The 21,385-nt window shown below is 42.4% G+C and overlaps 1 protein-coding gene across 1 annotated transcript in view; it reads right to left on the bottom strand.

Annotated features, from left to right (window-relative positions):
• Positions 1-21,385, bottom strand: part of TRABD2A (TraB domain containing 2A) — a 104,696-nt gene that overhangs the window by 16,460 nt on the left and 66,851 nt on the right. The window contains exon 4 of the mRNA XM_060237062.1: positions 20,018-20,192. Coding sequence (XP_060093045.1) covers positions 20,018-20,192 — 175 coding nt within the window. The remainder of the gene's footprint in view (positions 1-20,017; positions 20,193-21,385) is intronic.

Raw genomic sequence — 21,385 nt, 5'->3', positions numbered from 1 at the left:
CCAGGCTTTAACTGGAGGAATATTGGGAGATTTCCAAAATTGGGCTAACACCATTTTAGCAGCAGCTAGTAAAAGGGATATCAGGGATTTATTGAGAGAAGTAATAGAAATACCTTTCCAACAGTCAAGCAAAATGAGTTCCAATCTTAAGGGTAAACTATAGCCCGTGATATCCTTGATTTTTGCCACAATTACTGCCCAAAACGACTGCACCCTCGGGCAAGACCACCAGCAGTGTATAAATGTGCCCACCTCTCCACAATTTTTCCAACATTTGGAGGATTGATTTATCGCCATATGGCTTAATCTCTGAGGTGTTAAATACCACCGGAACAAAATTTTTTGAGTTTGTAATTGTATATTCAATGATTTTGAAACAAACGAAGGAGATGACCAGATTTGTTGCCAAACATCCTCCTGGAAATTAATTGAACTATTCCTTTGCCAAATTTCTTGATAGGATAACAAATCAACAGCATCAATGTCTAGCAAACCCTTATAGATAAATGAAATCAGTCCCTTCCGCTTTAAAAAAGGAGATTGTAGCAAGGATTCAAAGAAAGTAAGAGGTCGATTGAAATTGTATTTCTTTGAGAGTGATGTCACCAAGTTGTTAATTTGCAAGTATTCAAACCATGGGATTTTTGTCCCACCAGTTTTCTCTTCTAAAGATTTTTTGTCGAGCACTTTTCCATTGGACAAAATATCCACAAACCTATAAAGATTATATTTTTTCCAAATTGGAAAAGACTTGTAAAAAAACCCCGGTTGAAACCAAGAAACATCCATAAAATGAGATAGTGGAGACATAGGAGGGGCTAAAAAGAGGCGGCGTTTGTCCCAAATCTGAAAAATGGCTTTAAGGAAAAGGTTGGAGGAGATATTAGGAGGTCTCTTCTTTGGAAATTCCCATAATGTAGATTGAAACGATTTGTTATTTAGATAGGTATCTTCTAGGACCTTCCAGCCTGAATTTAAATCAGCATCATGGTATCTGACAAGGCCTCCTAAAATGGCAGCTTCATAAAATTTATGCAGATCCGGAAGAGCCAGACCACCTGAGGATTTAGAACGAATAAGAGTTGCATACCCTATTCTAGATAAGCCCTTGTTCCAAATGTATCTTAAGAACGAACGACGCCAACCCACAAATAAGTCCTCAGGAATAAGAATAGGAATGGCTCGAAATAAAAACAGAAATTTGGGAAAAATAAAAGATTTAATAATCTGAATTTTTTCATTCCAGGGAATGAGTGAAGAATTTTTATTCTTTTGCATAGTAAGAATGTCCTTAATCAATAAATGATGATTGACTTTAAAAATATCTCCCAATTTTAAAGGTATATTGATCCCCAAATATGTCCAATATCTATCCATTTTTTTGAAGTGATAATTTGAGTAGATGGAATCTTGGAGAGCATCTGAAATTGTGATGGGATAAAGAATGGTTTTAGATGGGTTTACTCGAAGACCCGATATAGAAGAAAATACAGATAATAAATCAAAGACAGCTGGTAAAGAAGTCTTAGGTTTTGTAACAAAAAGCACTAGGTCATCTGCAAACAAAGACACCTTAATTTGTTTCTTTCTAATAGGGATACCAGCAATAATATTGGTATTACGGATAGCATTAGCAAGAGGTTCAATTGCGATTGCAAAAAGCAGAGGAGACAAGGGGCAACCTTGCCTCGTCCCTCTGAAAAGATTAAATTCTTCAGAATCCAAATTATTAATAGAAAGAATAGCAGAAGGCGACTTATATAAAGAATGGATTATCTTCAGAAAATTCGGGCCAAAATTCATTTTCTGCAGTAAGGTTGTAAGATAAGGAACTTCAACGGAATCAAAGGCTTTTTCAAAATCAATAGACAAGATAAAGGAAGACTCAATATTAAATTTCCGGCAGTATTGAATAACATCAAGGACCATTCTAGTATTGTCCGTTAACTCACGGTGTGGGATAAAGCCCGATTGGTCAGGATGAATGTAGTTCCCTATAAAAGTATTAAGCCTAGCCACCAGGGCTGCTGTAAAAATCTTGTAATCGCAATTAAGGAGCGATATCGGCCTGTATGAACTAGGGTCTAGCAAGTCTTTGTCTTTCTTTGGAAGAAGAATGATTTTTGCCTGTGACCAAGTAACTGGAAAAGAACCAGACTGTACAAACTGATTACAGGCGTCCGCCAAGATGGGAGCCAACAAAGTATTAAAAAATTTATAAAATTCTGGTATAAAGCCATCTCGGCCTGGAGATTTATTGGATTTCATAGACTTGATAGTCTCCTGTATTTCAAGTGCAGTAAAAGGTTTGTCCAAAAGGGATTTAACCTCAGGAGAAACAGGCTTAATAACTGAGTGAGTGTCTAAAAAAGATGAAATAAGGTCTGATGCTGGATGCTGGGAGGAATATAGAGATGAATAGTATTTTTTAAAAACTCCTACAATATCCTTAGTGGAATGTTTCAAGGTACCGGATTTAGAACGAATGGAAGAAATAGCCATTGAGGATATTCTCTTTTTAACCTTCCATGATAGGAGTTTAAGGGATTGAGGAGTTCGAAACCAATATTTTTGTTTTATATAAGCCATTTGTTTTTGAATCTTGGAGACGTCAAAAGATTCTAATTTTTTCCTTTCTATAAGAAGTTTTGAATAAGTTTTTTTGCTACCAAATTTTTTAAATTTCTCTTCCAATTTGGTAATGTTGGCAACCAAATCTGATCTAATTTTGTCTTTTTCTTTTTTATACGAAGAGGCAATAGCCAAAAATCTGCCACGAATTACAGCTTTAAACGAGTCCCAAACTATATGCTGAGGTACTCCACACTCAGTATTGAATTGAAAAAATTCTTTAATGTCTTTTTCAATGGAATCTGTAACCGATTTCATAGACAGTAGTTTACTATCCAATCTCCAATTAAAAGAAAAAGATCTTTCAGTGATTCCTGACATATAACCTTCCAACCATGCATGATCAGACCAAATCATTGGGCCAATGTCTACTTTAAAAAAAAGGTTAGAAATAGAATCCGAAACTAAAAGAAAATCTATTCTGGAATAAGTTTGATGACGAGAAGAAAAGAAGGTATAGTCTCTTTCTTTTGGATGCCTGCTTCTCCAAATGTCTGACAGATTATAGGATTGAAAGATTTGAGCTAAATCATTTTGGCCATTCGAATCTTTTGATTGAGACCATTTATTGGCAGATAGAGGTAGCAGGCTTTTTTGAGATCTATCTAAAGAAGGATTGACAACATAGTTGAGATCTCCTCCCAAAATAATGGGCCCTTTATGAAAAGTTTGAAGTTGTGACAACGTATCTTTAATAAATGCAATTTGTCCATCATTTGGAGCATACACCGATGCCAGAGTATAAGGGCTACCATTAAAGACCCCATTGATAAAAATATACCGACCCCTAGGGTCAATTGAGGAATTTTCAAAAGTGAATTGGACTGATTTACCTATTAAGATGGCCACACCTCTTGCTTTGGAGGACCCGTAAGCTTGAAATTGATGAGCAAAAAATTTTGACTGGAAGACCTTGGGCTGGTTACCCTTAAGGTGAGTTTCTTGCAAAAAAACTATATCTGGTTTCTGATGAGAGATGGCAGAGGCAACCCGTTTTTTCTTAATTAAATTATTTAGCCCATTACAGTTTAGAGATAGAAATTTCAAGTGGCACTCTGCCATAATTGAAAGAGGAAATAACCAAGGTTATCAAAATTATTGCAATTCATAGCTTTGAACCCAGGTGCCACCAGGATAGCTAGAGGCGAATCCTGTAGATCAAATTTCAAAGGTATGAGGACAGATTTCAGATCAAAGGCTTTAAAAAACTTCCAACTAAATCCATAATAATTCAATACAGTTATGCTGCCCGTAACACAAACAAAAAACCATAACCAACACCAGTGGTCTAGCATTAACAGACACTAGCCACTAACTCACCCTCCAACTCTGTTAACCCAAACTTGGGAAAACAACAACTATTTACTTAAAAGGATAAATTTGAAGCGGAAGTCTTCGTTACTGAAGACACCACACAACTAGCAACAACTACCAAATGGAGCTAATTAAAAAAAACTGAAGTTCTCCATTCTCCCTCTCTGCCAAAAATGCTTATATTTAACACTATCAACCCAGCAAAAATAAAATTTATAAACAGAATAACAGAGCCGAATGTATAGAAAGTTTATAATGAAAGGCCAAACAAAGCTGATCGAGTCAAGGCTAAAATGCCTAGAAAGCCACATATAATAAAACCTGTGCCTTTTACCAACTCAGGTTAGTGAATTAAAGATAATTACAGGCAAACTAATATACCATGTGTAACAGCATCAGATCTCGATCACAAAGTTATTGTAAGACTTAAGACACTATGATAAAAATACAATGAAACTTTAAACAGAACTATGAACGCTATTAAATACTGGTCTCCCCAAACACTCCCCACCAACTATCCTTCAGCCACTTATAAGCCTATGTAGGAAGATATGATGGTGAGGGAAACAAGTTTCCAAACCTTCATAGTAGCATAAGGCACAAACTGACACACACATACATTCCCTACCCACCCTCTGTCTCACAGATTCATTTCCATTCAACAATTCACACAGGAAGGGAAAAGGTCCTGACAATTCATTAACTCATAGTAGAAAGAAATATATTGATATAAAACCCTAATCATACTATTCAAGTTTCTCACTCTGATCTACCCCCCCTCACTCACTCTCTCTCCCTCCCTCTCTCCCACTCCCTCACTCAACACCCAGCCTCCCCATTCCAGCTCCTACTCAAACCATATATTCCAAGTCACCCCATTCTTCCAATCATGCATACCCAATCAACCAAGAAGATTTCCTTTAATGAGTTGAATTGAATTAATAACTCCCTCACATTCATAACATTGTGTTCAAAAGATATAAATAACCAAAAAAAAAGGGGGGGGACCCCCCAATTTCGTATATAAACATTGCTTCATAGGCACGAAACAATCATCAGCATATTTCTAAGCCGTGACAGAGTTACACGTAGGCAAAGCTTATAAGTCAGCAGTTCAGTAGGCAAAGCTTATATGTCAGGAAAAAAAAAAAAAGGGGGGGGGGGACGTCAAGAATCCACACAAAAAAGGGAAGATTTCTGCATAGCAACAGTTCCAGTGTTTAGCTTCTAGGAGAAACAGGCCGATCAGGACGGTTCATAGGCACACGACGCCATCTAGTGTCTGAAGTTATTGAGTGAACATGTGAAACTGCTTCTATAAGGCCGGTGGGAACAGGAAGATTCAAATCTCTCAGCATGCTTAGGCCTGAGTCAAGGCCTCCAGCGACAAACGACCGATCCTGTACAGTAACTTGCAGCTTGTACGAAGCAACCCATCGATATCTGATGTTTTCCCTGTTCAGGATTTCAATAATTGGCTTCAAAATTTTCCGCCTTTGCAAGGTTTCAGAAGACAAATCCTGTAGAATTTGGATGTTGTAATCTCCTAGCAGAAGTGGATTTATAGCCCGGGCTTTTTGCAGCAGCTTGGATTTAACTGAGGCAGAAGAGAAACGGACTAAAATGTCCCTAGGCAACGAAGTTTTCTGTGTGCGCAAAGGGCCAATTCTATATGCAGCCTCCAGGGCACAAAGATCAGATTCAGAAAAACCCAATGCCTTTGATAGCCAGGAGGCTATAAGAGATTTTAGGTCAGAGGGAGAGGCAGAGTTCTCGGGGAGCCCGCGAATTTTAACATTCCCCATTTTCAGTTGGTTCTCAAGTGCAATAATTTTATCAGTGGCCCATTCATCTCTTTTATAAAAATACTGAGTGTCCTCCTGCACAGCACATGCCATGTTAAAAGCAGAATCTGCAGTCTCTGCCACCTTCTCTAAGGACGTTTTGAAACCCTCCAACTGAGCAGAAAGGGGCTGGATCATGGCAGATATTTTGTCAGTCATATTTTTTTCCAGTTTTTGAAAAGCCTCCATTACCTCAGAACGAAATGAAGCTAGGTCTGCTGCTGTGTTTTCCCCTTCTCCCGACGCCATCTTGCTTGCAGGGCTGCTTGCTTTTCCTGAGGCCTTAGCCTTAGGCTTTTTGGGAAAATAGTCTTTAACAGAGTTCCTTGGGTTTCTTTTTGATCTGGATTTTTGACCATCTACTGTTCCCATACTAATTAAAGAAAAAAAAGAAAACAAACAACAACGCTGGGCGCTTGCTTAAGTGGATTTGGCAGGGGTAAGTAAGGAGCTCTGTTTTCAGGCGTCCATTCCCTATGCGTGCGACGCCACGCCCCCCATAAATTCTTAAATAAATAAATGCCCCTTTTAAAAGTACACCTGCTACTTTAACAGTGTGCGCTGCTACTTTATAAAATTGGATTTCAACCATTCCATTCTTCATTTGACAATCTAATGACACAGAGCTGTTGGACAGAACCAATCTTACAAATACCACTCTCTATTTCTTTTCTTCCATAGAACCCACTGCTGTCAGAAATGTTGTCGTTGTCAGCCAATCAGTCGTGTTCAATTCTTGACAATTATTTGGGCCAGCTATCTCCACAGTTTCTGATCTTGTACTGTTTCTTTGAGTTGTTCCATGCTCAGACTGGTGTCGACTTTTATGGTATCTAGCCACTGTGTTCTTGGTGGCCTGGTTTCCTTTTGCCACTAATCAATCTAAGCATAATTGCTTTTTCCAGTGAGTTCTTCCACATGACAAGGCCAAAATAAAGTCAGTCACAGTTTTGTGATTTTTCCTTCCAATGGCATGTCTGGTTTTATATGCTCTGATATTTGCTTGTTTGTCATCTTTGCTGTCCAAGGAATGCACAGGACCCAGAAATCTAGCTGCAGCCAAATGAATACCAGGACCAGTATTAGATAGTAGGGAAGACAAATAAAAAAGGGAAACCTCGGAAGCTATCATTGGCTATACCCACAGATCTCTCAAAGTGGTAGCCAATACATGAGAAAATACAAGATACAGTTTCAGTGACCCCAAACCCACATGCGTATAATCTGAGCACTCTTTGGAAACTACCCACCAAAACAGCAGAGGGGGAAAACTCTGGACATTAAAAAAGGAAGCCAGGTGCAATTTCTTTCATTTCTGAACTTCCTAGGGGGCATCTTTGGCTGTCCAGCAACCTGCTACTAATCGCAGTTCCTGCAATGGTAAAAGACAAGCAGGAAAGCGATGGAGTTGCTGGCATATCTTCTTATTGCAAACAGTAGGAAGAATTTTATGGGGTCACAGCATTTCTCCTAAGCACTTAAAGACCTAGGAAGAAAACCATATTCCAAGAAATAGGTGACAACCTATTTATAGAAAGCCAAGTGATCATACAGATACGTCATTCAGAGGAGAGCACCTGCCTCCTTCTCTCTGGTCAAATGCTCAATTAATCAACGAGAAATACTAATGGCAACAAAAAAAATCAGTTTGCACCAGCTAATACATCTGGTGGAAATGAAAATTAATGTCAGCACTGATCACATGGTGATTTCCCACACCAGTGACACATCTCCATCAAGGCTGGTGATTATGGCACAGAAAATAATAATAGGGGACCTCCACAACTGGGCAATTCCACATGCTTCTCTTGAGACTTGCAGCCTAACCATGAGGGAATTTCCCCCTTTTCTTGCTTGCCCACCCTACTGGTATTGCATAAAATGGGCTCATGTTCTCACTGAGATAAGGATCAGAGCTGGCATGAAAAAAAATATATCAGCAGCCATTTTTTGACTTAGAGAAATTATGGTATCATTCTGTTGCTGGTGTAGCAGTTCCTTCCTCCCCTGTGGGAAACCCAAGGGTATCTTGCCCTGGTTTCCAGGAAGATCAACTGCATAATTTAAGAAGGGAACCATAACCTTCCAAGAATTTGAATTAATAAAATAAAATCAGCAGCCTTGATCTTCATACTCAAAAGGTCAAGCACATTCCTATGATGGACTAGGAGCCTTCTCATACAATTCTAAGGTTGCAATGAGCCAGGATGTAGGACCTTTATGACCGTAATCACAGTTAATGTGCAAATAAACACACAATGGGTTGGATCCCACAGATCTGTTCTGCTAGCCAATGACCCTCTTGTGTTGAATAGATATATGGGATCCAACCTAGTGAACCACAATGGCAGCAGACACCAGCAACCTGCATACCATGTTGACCCACATGACTAAAGAGGTGCAGGCCCAGAAAAACAAAACGGGAAAGCATTGAGAAGAACAGGGGTTTCCCCCCACCAGGACTTTTTTCCCAATTGGGAAAGCAATGGAAAACCCTCCTGTCAATATTTATATATAGTCCCCTCCCTTTTTTTTTAATGAGACAAATGTGATAAGATAGCATAGGATGCAGCACTTTGCAACTATCTCTTGTTTTAATATTGGGTATATTTGTACAGAAAACCAAGACATCTACACTTTTAAATTTCATAAATATGCCAATTAACACAATTTAATATGCTAACTTATGCACAATACGTTTTATGTTGTTAAAGCAGCAAAATGGTTTGATAAGGAAGTTTGATAGGCTTGATAGGAACGTATTATGTATATTTTAATTGTTCCTTAATTTTCCACACACACACCCATGGGAAAAATCTATGTTTCCCTTCATGGCTTCAACATTTCCATGCCTTCTATATCTCTACTCATGACCAGTGTTCCCTCTAAGCTGAGTTAGTGTGAGCTTGCTCACAATTTTTTAGCCTTCAGCTCACACATTTTTGTCTCAGCTCAGGAAAAATGGCCCTAGAGCAAACTAATTTAAGCAGTAGTTTACAACTTGAACACCAGTAGCTCATAAAGTAGACTCCACAGCTTAGAGGGAACATTGCTCACGACGTGAACGAGTGAGAACACACATGCTGAGTACCAATGCAGACAAAACAATGGCCATTTAAATGCAAGTAGTAAACTACAATGCAAAGTAGCCATATTAGACTGTCGTAGCACTCTCTTTTATTAAAGTCTAGTGGCATTTCAAAAGAAATGTATTTCCATATGATCTTTGGTGAGTCACAGTGCACTTCTTCAAATATGTGAAGAAAAAAGTCATTTGGGGAATTCTATGGTTAAAATTATGGGGGATGGGACCAACTTCCACAAGCCACTCTGTTCCTGGTACCCAAGTCTATCTTCTCTCCAGAAGAGATGATCACTACCAGCATTAACGACGCTTAAGGCTACCTGAATCCCTCACTTGACCAGGATTTGTTTGACAAAGTTGCAGACCTTTGGTGCTGGCATGCCTTTTAAGTGGCTAAAAGCTGGGGGAAACGATTCATAGTCTCCCATGCCTGGTTCACAATCTTTTATTCATATTTAAAGTGGAACCAGTGTTACATCGCCATCAAGCCCAAAGAGGAGAGCACAAACTCTGAGCACCAGTCTGTCCCCGGATAAAGTCTCCATACCAAAAAACATGGCAAACTGGCAATTCCTGTAGAGCTGTTTCATTCAAATAATGCAATGCAACTTTTCAGCACCAAGGTGCCTCTAAACCAGCTTCCAAAACACCCATTAAAGCAATACCTGATGGAATATACACAGAATGGACAACACCCTGGGCGCTGTAAGTTATCTCTTGTCTTCCTGAATTAGACAACAACATTCAGTCGGAACAGGGACCTTCCCCAAACAGCATGCCCTCACCCCCAGCCTTTGAAGATGTGATGAGTTAATACTTTGCTCCTGGTTCTTAAGACACAGGCACCGCTTGGGCCCTTCAGCCGAAAGAGAAGCACTCTATGTAAGAGATCCGTCCACCCACTTAAAAGCCTTTAAAAAGGAGAGAGAGAGCCAGGAACAACAACAGGCGAGGGGATTCACCCTCCCAAGCCATAAGATCAAACGGGCTTGCCTGATGGGAGACCCACAGAAGCATGATAGGGGGCACAGGCCTCTTTCACCTGTTTTGGCCTCATACACTTGAATGCCCCCAAAGAGAAAAGCCCCAGGGCCCTTGCCCCACCAGCAAGTCCCCGCCTCCTCTTTTTGTACTCAGCTCTCCATTATTCACATACCACTAGGTGAAGTGATGCATTTGAGAGGTCAATTTACTCTGGCAGGGGGGTGGGCAGTCATGAATCTCTATTCTTCCATGTTAAAACTTTAAAAAAAAAATGGAGGGAGAACTGAGAACTTCTTGTGCGTATCAGCTTCAGGCTTCAGCAGACCCTCCACTAGGGAGTAAATAAGTCCCCAGGCTTTTAATCCAGACTCAAAGGAAGTCAAGCACTGATCATGTAATATATTCCAGATTCACTGAGGTAGGGAGGTTCTTCTCCCAAAAGACCAGTCATTCTGGGTTCTGAAATCTGCCAAAAGACCAATTTCCAAATGCAAAGTGCTTTTTAAAAAATGTTCAAAGAGTCCTGCATCATTGAGAGAAGCAAAGCAAGCACTAAAAAACTGTCAGCATCCTGATATATTTTGTGTCACTCCATGCATTAGGGATATACTTAAGATAAGTGTCAGTCCAGCTAGTCAGAGCTCACAGATGGGACTGTGATTCCTAGGCAACAGGGATGCATCTCCAGTTCAGCTGAAGAACACAGCGTCATCAGGGAATCCTGGTGCATCCTTATCCCTTATGGCAGGATGTTAATTAATAATATTAACAACCAGGGCTTTTTTTTTTTTAGCAAGAATGCACAGGAATGCAGATCCAGCTGGCATCAGGGGTGTGGCCTAATGAGTTTCTGCTGGGCTTTTTCTACAAAAAAAGCCCTGTGTGAAACAATGGCATTGTCAGGGGGTGTGGCGTAATATGCAAATAGTTCCTGCTGGGCTTTTACTTAAAAAAAAAAGCCATTAACAACCTCCCTTTTCATTGTCACTCAAGATAGTTTATTTATCAATTTGCTTCATTTACACTCTGCCTTTCTCCCCCAATGGGCACCCAAAGCAGCTTACATTATTCTCCATTTTATCCTCACATCCTCCATTTTATCCTCACAACAACCCTTTGAAGTAGGCTGTGTGAGTGGCCCAAAGTCACCAAGCATCCTTCCATGGCAGAGTGGAGGATTTGAACCTGGGTCTCCCAGATTCTAGTTTTGACACTCTTAACTACCACACCATTCTGGCTTGCAGCTTCCTACACCTGTTACTCTGTCTCACAACTTCCCACAGCCTACCTTCCATTAAAATCCTTAGCAAATAAAATAGCCTTATAGCTAGAACAGAAAAGAGCAGGAGCCCAGTAGCACCTTAAATAACAACAAAATTTGTGGCAGGGTATGAGCTTTTGTAAGTCACTGCTCGCTTCCTCAGATACAGCTAAAATGCGAGTCCATCATGGCAGGTCAAGTTTGGAAGGCACATTTCAGCTACTCTACCAGCACACTCCTGTGCCCTGGCACAAACACAGGTGATCACTGCCTGCAGTGTTTTAAGCACACACCATAACAATATAGAACAGGCATGTGACAGACTTGCACACCATACAACAACACTCAACAGGGTTTGCTGCAGCTTTCTTAGCACTCATTGACAAATCTTGCTTCACTGCTTCACACTGCAAGAAATGGCACTTTGGTCAACACAAAATGTTGCATCGTCCCGTTATGTTGATTTGTTACCATTACTATTATTACAGATCTGTAGTATAATGGACACAGCTGGCAGCAGACATATCACAAGTGAGATCTCCAGGGTCAACACTCAGGAGATCTAAATATAAGGAACTGGGTGTGTCCCAATGAAAACCCTGAAATCATGTTTCTAGACTTTGACAGCATCTTAAGTTGTCATAAAGTACTACAAAGATAATTAATATATGTTGATAATACATCAATTTCATTACAAACTAAAAATCTTGTGGGAACACATTAGAAACTTTCTTCCATTCTCAACTATCTTCTAGCAACATGAGAACGATGGGTTTTATTATTAAAGAGCAACTGGGGGGGCAGGGTGGGTGATTGGTTTTGGGGTAAAGCTATTGGCAAACTAAGTTCCCATTTTAACTTCAAACACCCCCAGCAACAAGTTGCCCACTAAATTGTTAGCAACCGTCCCTCCACAGGCAAGAAGTAGTGGTTTGGGGGCATTAGAGGGGAGGAAGAGTTATCCTCCCCCTCTGCTGCTTCCACACAAAAGCTTTGCTCTGCATCCTCCCCCCTAAAGCAGTGGTTCTTTTGTGGACTTACACATGACACCATCGTACTGCTAACTCCCTTTTGTGTTTTCCTTTGCTCCACTGGGCGTTTTCCAAACCTGCTTTGGTACTAATCTTTTCTTGAAAGATTGTACCTGAAGCATATTTGGAGAAAGTGCTGAAGGGAAAGTGTAGATTTTCTCCCCAATAGGGTTGCTGACTTTAGGATGGAAAATTCCTGAAAATTTGGGGCTAAAACCTGGGGAGAGGAGGGTTTTCTGGTGGAAGGATATCAATAGGCTATAGAGTTCACCCTCCAGAGCAGCCATTTCCCACCCACCCCAGAGGAACTGACCTCTGTAATCTGGAGGGTCATTGTAATTCTGGGAGATCTCCAGGTCCCGCCTAGAGGTTGGCAAACCTATTCCTCACCCATATCCAGTGCCATTTCCTCCTTTGTTTGCCAGTCCATCCATCTATCACTGCCAGAAGGTTTTTGTTTTTTTAAATCAACAGTATAATGATATTCCTACCAATGTTCCCTCTAAGCTGCATTCTTGTGAGCAAAAATTCTACGTTGTGAGCTACTGGCATTAAAGTTGTGAGCTACTGCATAAATTACTGTGCTTTGGGGTCATCCTTCCTGAGCTAAGACAAAAATGTGTGAGCTGGAGGCTAAAAATATGTGAGCTAGCTCACGCTAATTCAGCTTAAAGGGAACACTGATTCCTACCACCAAAAATGGTGGTAGGAATGTCATTATACTGCTGATTTATAGAAGGCTATAAGAGGTGACAAAAAAGGACATGTTTGGTGTGAAGGGAAACTCCATGTGGAAGCACCAGGGAAGCTGGAATTGTTTCTGCATTCCTAGTAGCAACAAGAGAAAAATGAGGATTGTCCCCACCCACGAGGAAGCAACTCTTGATGCAAACAAATCCCTCTCCCTCCCACTAAGCTGCTACCCAGCAACAAAAACATTCTGGCCATCTGACCACACATCTCCTAGCACTCCTTTAGTTCTGTCCTTACAAGTCACTCACCTTCATCTTTGTGCATGCGGGAGAAAACAAACTAAAACACAACAGAGCAGAGGATTCCTTTGAAGAAAGCGGCTAGGCCAGCAACTGGCTGGGAGAAAGCCCTGATCCTGGTAGCCTCGATCCCATTTAAATCCTTCACTTTCTCCACTTTTTTTGGCCTGCTGTGGCTTTCAAAGACTGGAGTTCCTTAAGCGCTTACTTTATTGTTACAGTTTGGGATGTCAGGCAAGTCCTTCCCTCAGCACTTTTCCCTCAGCAGGAGTCTCTAGGCTGAGTGGACTTTGGGTGAACTCTGGAGCTCTGAAATGCTATCTCTGTCTCCAAGCAAAAGCCTGCTTTGGGGTGGGGCCTGCATTGCCCCAATCCCATCACTATCATATCAATCTTTCAGAAACCACTGAACAAACAGCGAGGGAAAAGATCTCACATTATACCTGCCATTCCTCCCTCAGGCATAAAATGCAAAACCTTCAAGCTGCAACAGTCAAGCCTGGCCTTTCTGTGCTGCAGGCTGAGGTGGGAAAGTCCTGCTGTTGGGTTAAGCTACTCTGGTTGCAGGTATGTGTGTGTGGCGGGGGGGGGGGGGGGGATAAGTTTCTCAGTGCTCTCTAGAATAAAAATATTTCCTGCAAGCTCCAAATGAGACAGTCTGTGTGGTACAGAGGTTAGCGTGTCAGACTAGGCTCTTGGAAAGCCAGGTTTGATTCCCTGCTCTGCCAAGAAAGCTCGTTGCCTGGGTGACCTTGGGCACAAGTCCCACACTCTCGGCCTACCTCATGAGGCTGTTGCAAGGATAAAACACTGGAGAGGAAAACAATGAAGCTGCTTTGGGTACCCATTGGGGAGAAAGGTAGGGTAAAAATGAAATAAATAACAAATAATAAACCAAGTAGGAAACACTGGGCTAAGACAATTGTCTGACTTACTAGTTTGTTTGTTTTTCAGTTACAGGGTGCGTGCAACTGATATAGTCCATTCTGTTACCTCAAGATTCTGGCATCTCATTCTGCTGCAGCTACAGGCCTGACCTTATCCCATCCCACTCACACGGATGAAAATGACCTTAGTATCCCAAATACAAAGACACAACATGAAGTAGTCAGGAGACAGTGCACAGGTCTGGTTTGTATTTTGTGTGTGTGTGTGAGGTACTTCATTATGACATGAGACCTTTCAAAAATGCTCAGTGAAACTCAAATTCATGAGCACATTCAGGCTGACCTAAGTTCACCATGAGCTGATTTCATACAACCACTCTTCTCAATCTGCCATGCACGGCCAACTCATACACTCAGAAACAGTCTATGTAGACAACTCCCCTCTCCTCCCCAAAGCAGGTTCCTAGGATTTTTTTAAAAAACGCGATTGTTTAGTCAAGAGATTTTTGTCCTGTTTAATGCATTATCGAGCCACTTGTTTGTATCTAGTGGCACCTCAGCCTTCCAGGTTATTTGTAAATTGTAAGCGCTTCTCTGTAAAATACCCAAAGTGATGACAGTAAAATAGAGAGTTAAAACAATACAACTGCTAAAAGCAAAAAGAGCATTTAAAGCCAGCAGCAGTTTAAAACAGTAATAAAAGATCAATTTAAAATAAAGTTCATGTCAGCCTTCTGGCAACACATTTCCAAAATCTTTCCACAATAAAATGTTTTAAACTTGCCAAGTAAAACAGTAGAAGGGTGGAGCCTCTAGAATGTCTTGGGGGTTAAGAGTTCTACAAGGGCAGGTGCCAAAACTATGAAACTCACACCCCCAAGTCCCCCTGTTTTGAACTTGGGGGTTAATGGAACAAGGTTTCAGCTGCTGATCTGAAGACCTCTGTGGGAGTATGTACTCAAGAAGAGTTCATAGATCCCAGCCCACGCAGGGCTCTGAAATGCAAGAACACACACCTGAAGGACTATCTTTTCAGGAGCTGTGCCTTCAACACAAACTTGTTTTTTAAGAAGAGAACAAATTACACAGATCTTATTGCCCCCCCTTCCATGCACACACATTCATCAGAATTACAACACCACAGGCAGTGTGTTGGTTTGATGAACTCAAGAAGTATCTCTGAGGAAGTTACTTCAAATCATTCACAGTAGGAACAGGGTTTTTTTAAAGGAATTATTGAAGAATTATTTTTTTTACAATGAACTGGAACAAAAAATAAATGACAAAATAAAAAAAGAAGACGACACAAAGGAAGTTAAGTAGATACTTCAGGTCTTTCCACATATTGGATTTTAGGTTCTGGATCTGTAATGTTAACTGACCATGAAAATGTTTCTGTATAAGCACTTCAAATTGTCTTGTCACATGTTCAACTATAACAGTCTGTGATAATATCCCATGCTGAGCGGTGTGCAACAACAACAGATCTGTAGGGGAGCGGGGACAATAGGACTCTTGCTGGGCTGCGTGAGAATTCTCATGTGTGAAACATGGTCAACTGCACTGTATTGTACTATCTGGATAAGTGAAATGCAGCCCAATGTATAAGCCCAAAGGTTTGTAAACTCCTAAACCACTGAACAAAAATCTGGCCCCCTGCTCATCACCAGCAAACAGACCATGAGTCAAGCAGGCAGGTGTTCAGCCATCACTTGCTCTAGATCATCTGGTGCAGGAAGGCAACATCACCACTCTCACTACAGAATCAGGTGATAAATTAGGAATTATCTTGGATAGAGGTAATCTCTGAGAGCTCAGAAAAGTTGCTGGGAGCAGCATGAAGTGACAGTTGCAGGAAGGAAGATTCTCCTTAAGAGCCAATTTGGTGTAGTGGTTTAAGTATGTGGACTTATCTGGGAAAACAGGGTTTGATTCCCCACTCCTCCACTTGCAACTACTGTAATGGCCTTGGGTCAGCCGTAGCTCTCGCAGAGTTGTCTTTGAAATGACAGCTTCTGTGAGAGCTCTCTAAGCCCCACCTACCTCACAGGGTGTCTGTTGTGGGGGAAGAAGATAAAAGAGATTGTAAGCTGCTCTGAGATTGATTCAGAAAGAAGGGTGGGGTATAAATCTATGATCTTCTTCTTCCTTCCCCCTCCTTTTCTATAAGGCATCCCAAAAACGACATTTCCCAGAGTTTACTGGGCACCATTGACAAGATGCATTTGAGGTACAGTGGATAAAGAGAAGAAAGAATGAAGCAGGTAGAATCTTCCTTGCTGTTGGCCAGCTCGCTCACCATTGCTACTGAATATTAGAAAAGGAGAGGGCAAGAAGAGACTTTCCCCCCAGTAATTACGTTTGACCATATGCATGAGCAGAATGTGCTGTGCTCAGTCCCCCCAAGCAAGGTTTCATTTTTGTCTAAAAGATGCAGCATGCATACATTCAGTCGCTTGTATGCTTATCAGGGTTTAGGAAACACATTCTGACATTGCAATATATGTACACTGCCTCTTTCAGAAAAACAAATGATGATTACCAGGCCTTGGATTCAGTGGGAGATCACAGGAGCACAGCTCCTGAACCTGAGAGTTCCACCTCCTCCTGAGAGTTCTACCTCCTTGTCCATTGAATATTAGGTACAGCTGCATAATAATCCCTGGATGAGCTCCACCACCTATTTTTCTAAAAAATGACCCCTGATGATTACACTTATTGGGAAGAATGCAAGTGGTATGTGTGGGGAAATGTAATGACTGAAAGGGATAAGGAGAATCTTCCCCATTATTGGCTGCTAGCTGCCCCTGCTACTGCCCACCATTGCAACAGATGAAACTGAATGGGAGAGGTAATCTTTTTTTGTCAGATTATCATCCAACCTAAGGAAAACATGGGGGACTCTAATACTTGCTTCGCTTTGAAGTGAGCGTTATGAACAGTTTAAGTGCATACTCCAAGATAAAGGAGTTCAAACGTGTGTGCCGTCTCTAGTTTGGAATACTAGACATGCTTATCACATCACAAATAAGCAGAATAAATGGCTGAGTTGACTCATCCGGTCATCCTGTAACTGAAACTCATCAAGAGGACACAGAATAGGGAATTTAAAAACTTGTCATATACTGAATTTAATTTTGGATTGGGAAAGGATTTAGGCCATAACTAGAGAAACCCATTAAACAAGCCAACAGCTGGCTACCTACACAGAAAATAAGACTTTCGGTTTATTTAGAGTAGCTTCTGAAGAAGATCAGATAGCAAGCAATAATTTCAAGTTTTAAGTATTCTGTCAGCCAAGGTGGACCAATCAGTAGAATGGTTTCTCTTTTATCCTAGGCATCTGGGAAAAGAGTACATCTTTGGTGTTTCTAGCTATCATATACAACTCACACCCCTGTTCCCAACACTAAATCACACACTAGAGTAATCAACAGAAACAATGATGGGGCAACACAGATAAGGTTTTCTATAGCTGGGTTCAACAGAGATAAGAGTACAAATTTAGTCTCCATCCAAATGTAATGCCAATACCTTCCTTTCATTCTATGTTAACAGGGCTGGCCCGACGCCCTGGGGTGTCCTAGACAGATTTGCTGCCCGGCGCCCCCCTCCAAAACGTCCCCCACGGCTCCCCCCCGCGGCTCTGCGCCCCTCCCCCCGCGCGTCCCCTGGCCCCAATGGCGCTCTGCTTGCTCCCTTCTCCCTGGGGCTCACTGGCTAAAAGTAAGCTTTTAAAAGTAAGAGACAAAACGCGCAGACGCGAGTTGCGAAGCTGGCTAAGCTGACTTTTAGCCGGCAAGCCCCAGGGGGAAGGGAGCGAGTGGAGCGCCGCTGCTTTTAGCAGCGGAGGGCACGCAAGCAGAGCGCCTGGGGGGTAAGTGGGGGGACGGGACGCCATGCAGGGGGGTGGGCGAGCAGCGACCTGGAGGGGGCTAGCGGCGGGAAGAGGGGAAGGAGGCAAGCTAAGCACTTGTCTGGGTCACCAGGGGGGCGGACAAGAGCCAATTTGCCGCCCCCCACCTCTCGACCCCCTAGGCAACCGCCTAGTTTGCCTAGTGGGAGGGCCGGCCCTGCATGTTAAACAGTCACTATTCATACCTGAAAAGCTCAGGAACTAGGGCAAATACAGCAAAAGGAAACTTTGTTATATGCTTATTACTGGAAAGATTATTTTAAAACCTCTTTATAATAATTTAAAATGTATCCTTCTGGGCTGAATCAAGACCTACGTTGCTTGTCTCATTACCAATGCTGATTTCTCCATGCCTACTACCCCTCTGCATACCACAACTAATCCATTCATGCTCATTATTGTCATTTATCTGCTACTGTCATTTGGCATCTGAAATCACTCTACTCTCCAATTATGAGGACAGATGGACTCATGTTCTAGCTGTATCTGAAGAAGTGAGCAGCGACTCATAAAAGCTCATACCCTGACACAAATTTTGTTAGTCTTTATGGAGCTACTGGACGCTTGCTCTTCTATCGTCACTGTGACATCTGGTTTTTTATTTGTACTTTTTATTGCTGACTTTACAGGTCTATTTTAACTATTTTTAAAGGTTATCTATAGTGCAATATATTAATTAAACTACCATATGTTGACCATCTTTTTGGAAAGCTGCCTAATAAATACTGTAAAGATTTCAAAAACTGCAACCTTGTGTCTTTTGTTTCCAACTTAAGTGATAAGATTATGTAGAAATCTTGTAGAAACTGTAGGTCTTAGGTCTCATACCCACCTATCTCCTTCATAGTGCATTCCTAAGCAGAGTTCCACACTTCTAAGTCCAACAAAGGCAATGAGACATAAAAAGATATAACTCTACTTAGGGCAGCATTACCAACCACATCTATCAGGCATCACTTTCTCCCACCTGTGGCACCTTTAAAAGTGAAAAGATTGGAAAATAAGATTATAGAGTAAAGAAAAGTCCACCCAAGCTTGCTTCATGGGCTCTCTTCTTCACCATTCTATCCCACATACTCAAAAATAAGGAGCATAGTTTCCTTCCGGGACAGCAGGCAGAGTTTTTGTACCTCTCTCTTACAAGTTTTGCACTGGCCTCATATCTCTGGGCAGCATTCACAGTCTGAAAATTGTTTGGATACTTGTACTGTTGGTTTCAGAGGATAGTGGTGCTGGTCTGCAAAAGAACAACTCGATTCGAGTCCACTAGGCCCTTAGAGACCAATAAGATTTTGGAGGCTTGACTCTCAAAAACTAATACCCCATTCCCATCTGGATAGCTCAGGCAAGCCCAGTCTTGTCAGATCTTGAAAGCTAAGCAGGTTCAGCCATGATTAGTGCTTGGATAGGAGACCTCCTTGAAGTACCAAGTCAGGAGGACAGGGGCAGGTTTTATTCAGCCACCTTTCTGAATAGCCTCCAGGCCCCCAATAGGGGTCAGACACCAGAAATCACTATGATGCAAAAATACCAAAATAAAAAGCTTATATCCCCAAAATCTCAGATCAACCTGTGCTATCATACTGTGAGGTACCTCCGCCACCAATGGCCTTTATGCCAGCAGTACCTGCTCAGTAAAGATAATGCAAGGAAAAGTTAAAGGCAGCAAGAAAGAAGCAACATGAGATGGATTGACTCAATAAAGGAAGCCACAGTCCACAGTTTGCAAGATCTGAGCAAGGCTGTTAACAATAGGACGTTTGGGAGGTCATTAATTTATAGGGTTGCCATGAGTCAGGGGCAACTTGACGGCACTTTACACACACACACACACTCCTGCATAGTTTCACCCTGTATTTACATGGTTCTGAGCCCAACACATTTAAGTGGGAAGGATGCAACCTTTAAATTTACGCAATGCATTTTCAGCAACTATACAGAATTTACAGTCTGAATGGGAAGAGCCTCTATAGTTATGTACCTGTCACTAAAAAGAAGATCACAATTGTCAGACACATAAGACAATGAATTAAATGGAAGGAGAGATGTGCTGATCAGAAAGCAACACATACCAGCTCCAAATGCAAAGAAGAAGCTTTTGTCAGGATACTCTTCCAATAGATCTTTCACCCTTTTGCCCATTCTCTCATTCCGCTTATAGATAAGCTCCTGCCGAAAGTAGCTGTCGATTTCCTGAGCGGTGATGCGTTCGTGAGGAGGCAGAGTGGCATTGATGAAATTTGGGACCTGTGCCAGGAAGAGAAGAGATGTTTAAAAGGCAACAGAAATCAAGATCAAATAGCATAGCCCTTGACCTCCTATGGGAAATCTGTGTCTACTGCTGATTCAGTGTCTCCCTGATTACCTTCAGCAAAATAAACTCAGAGCAAAATTACTTCACTCAGCATTTCCCCATCAGCTGCAACAGTTTGCTAAACATTCTTTGCAATGGGATGACATCAAGTCACACCTTCCTTCTGCTAGACATTTGCAGGTAGACAAGAGTTAGCAGCCAGGAATTTTTGGAAATATCTAGTTAGCTCTCATAACTCATTAAAACATAGCAAACTTACTTTAAGAGAACATTAAATTGTTTTAGTATCGCTACAGAAGAAGTTCTATACAATATTCTGGACTTGTAATGCAAGGAGCCTTCCTTAGTTGGGGTTGCTAGCCTCCCTCAAGCCTTGCCCCCTCCCTAGGGTGGCCAGACCGTCCCGGTCACCCGGGAATGTCCCACTTCTGGGTCCTAATTCCCGCCTCCCGACCTGCCTATACCGGGACCATTACAAGTCCCGGTTTAGCCAGCGAGAGGAGCCGGGCATGGGCGGGGCCAGGAAGCGGGGGGAGGCTGCGCTGCTGCTGCCTCTTCTCCGTAGCTGCTCCTCTGAGATGGGCTCAGCCTGAGCCCATCTCGGAGGAGCAGCTGCGGAGAAGCGTGGCAAGCCCCGAATCTGGGTCCTTCTAGGACCCTGAGCAGCAATGCTGGAGGAGCAGGAGCAGGCCGGACTTGCGCCCCGCCCCTCCACTCCCTGCAGGGGCAAAGGCGGCATGCGTGGGCCTGCTTCACTTCTCCGCCCGGCCCCTCTGCTGTGCGGGCGGCAAGGGACATGCTGGGCCGGCCTCGGAGGAGAAGGAGGCGGCCGGAGGAGGAGGAGGCGGCATGGCTGCGGCGGAGGCGCGCTGGCCTTCCGAGCCAAGGACTTGGTAAGTCCGGGGGTGATGCGGAAGGTGGGAGGGGAGCTGTGCTGCGCTGGTAGCCGAGGGAGAGGCCCTCCTCGCCTTCCCTGCTGGCCCTAGGCTTCCCAACCCCCCCCCCTTCATCCCCCGGTGGGTCTCCAGAAATCAGGAAGCGGGGTGGGGATGGGGGCTGGAGGGGGGGAGAACATACCTGTAGGTGTAGCAGTTTGTAAAATGCCTGCCCCTTTAAGGCTGGCCTG

The sequence above is a fragment of the Heteronotia binoei genome, chromosome 4 (assembly GCF_032191835.1).
Source record: "Heteronotia binoei isolate CCM8104 ecotype False Entrance Well chromosome 4, APGP_CSIRO_Hbin_v1, whole genome shotgun sequence".
Classification (NCBI taxonomy): Eukaryota; Metazoa; Chordata; class Lepidosauria; order Squamata; family Gekkonidae; genus Heteronotia; species Heteronotia binoei.
This window is presented reverse-complemented; position numbering and strand designations above follow the sequence as displayed.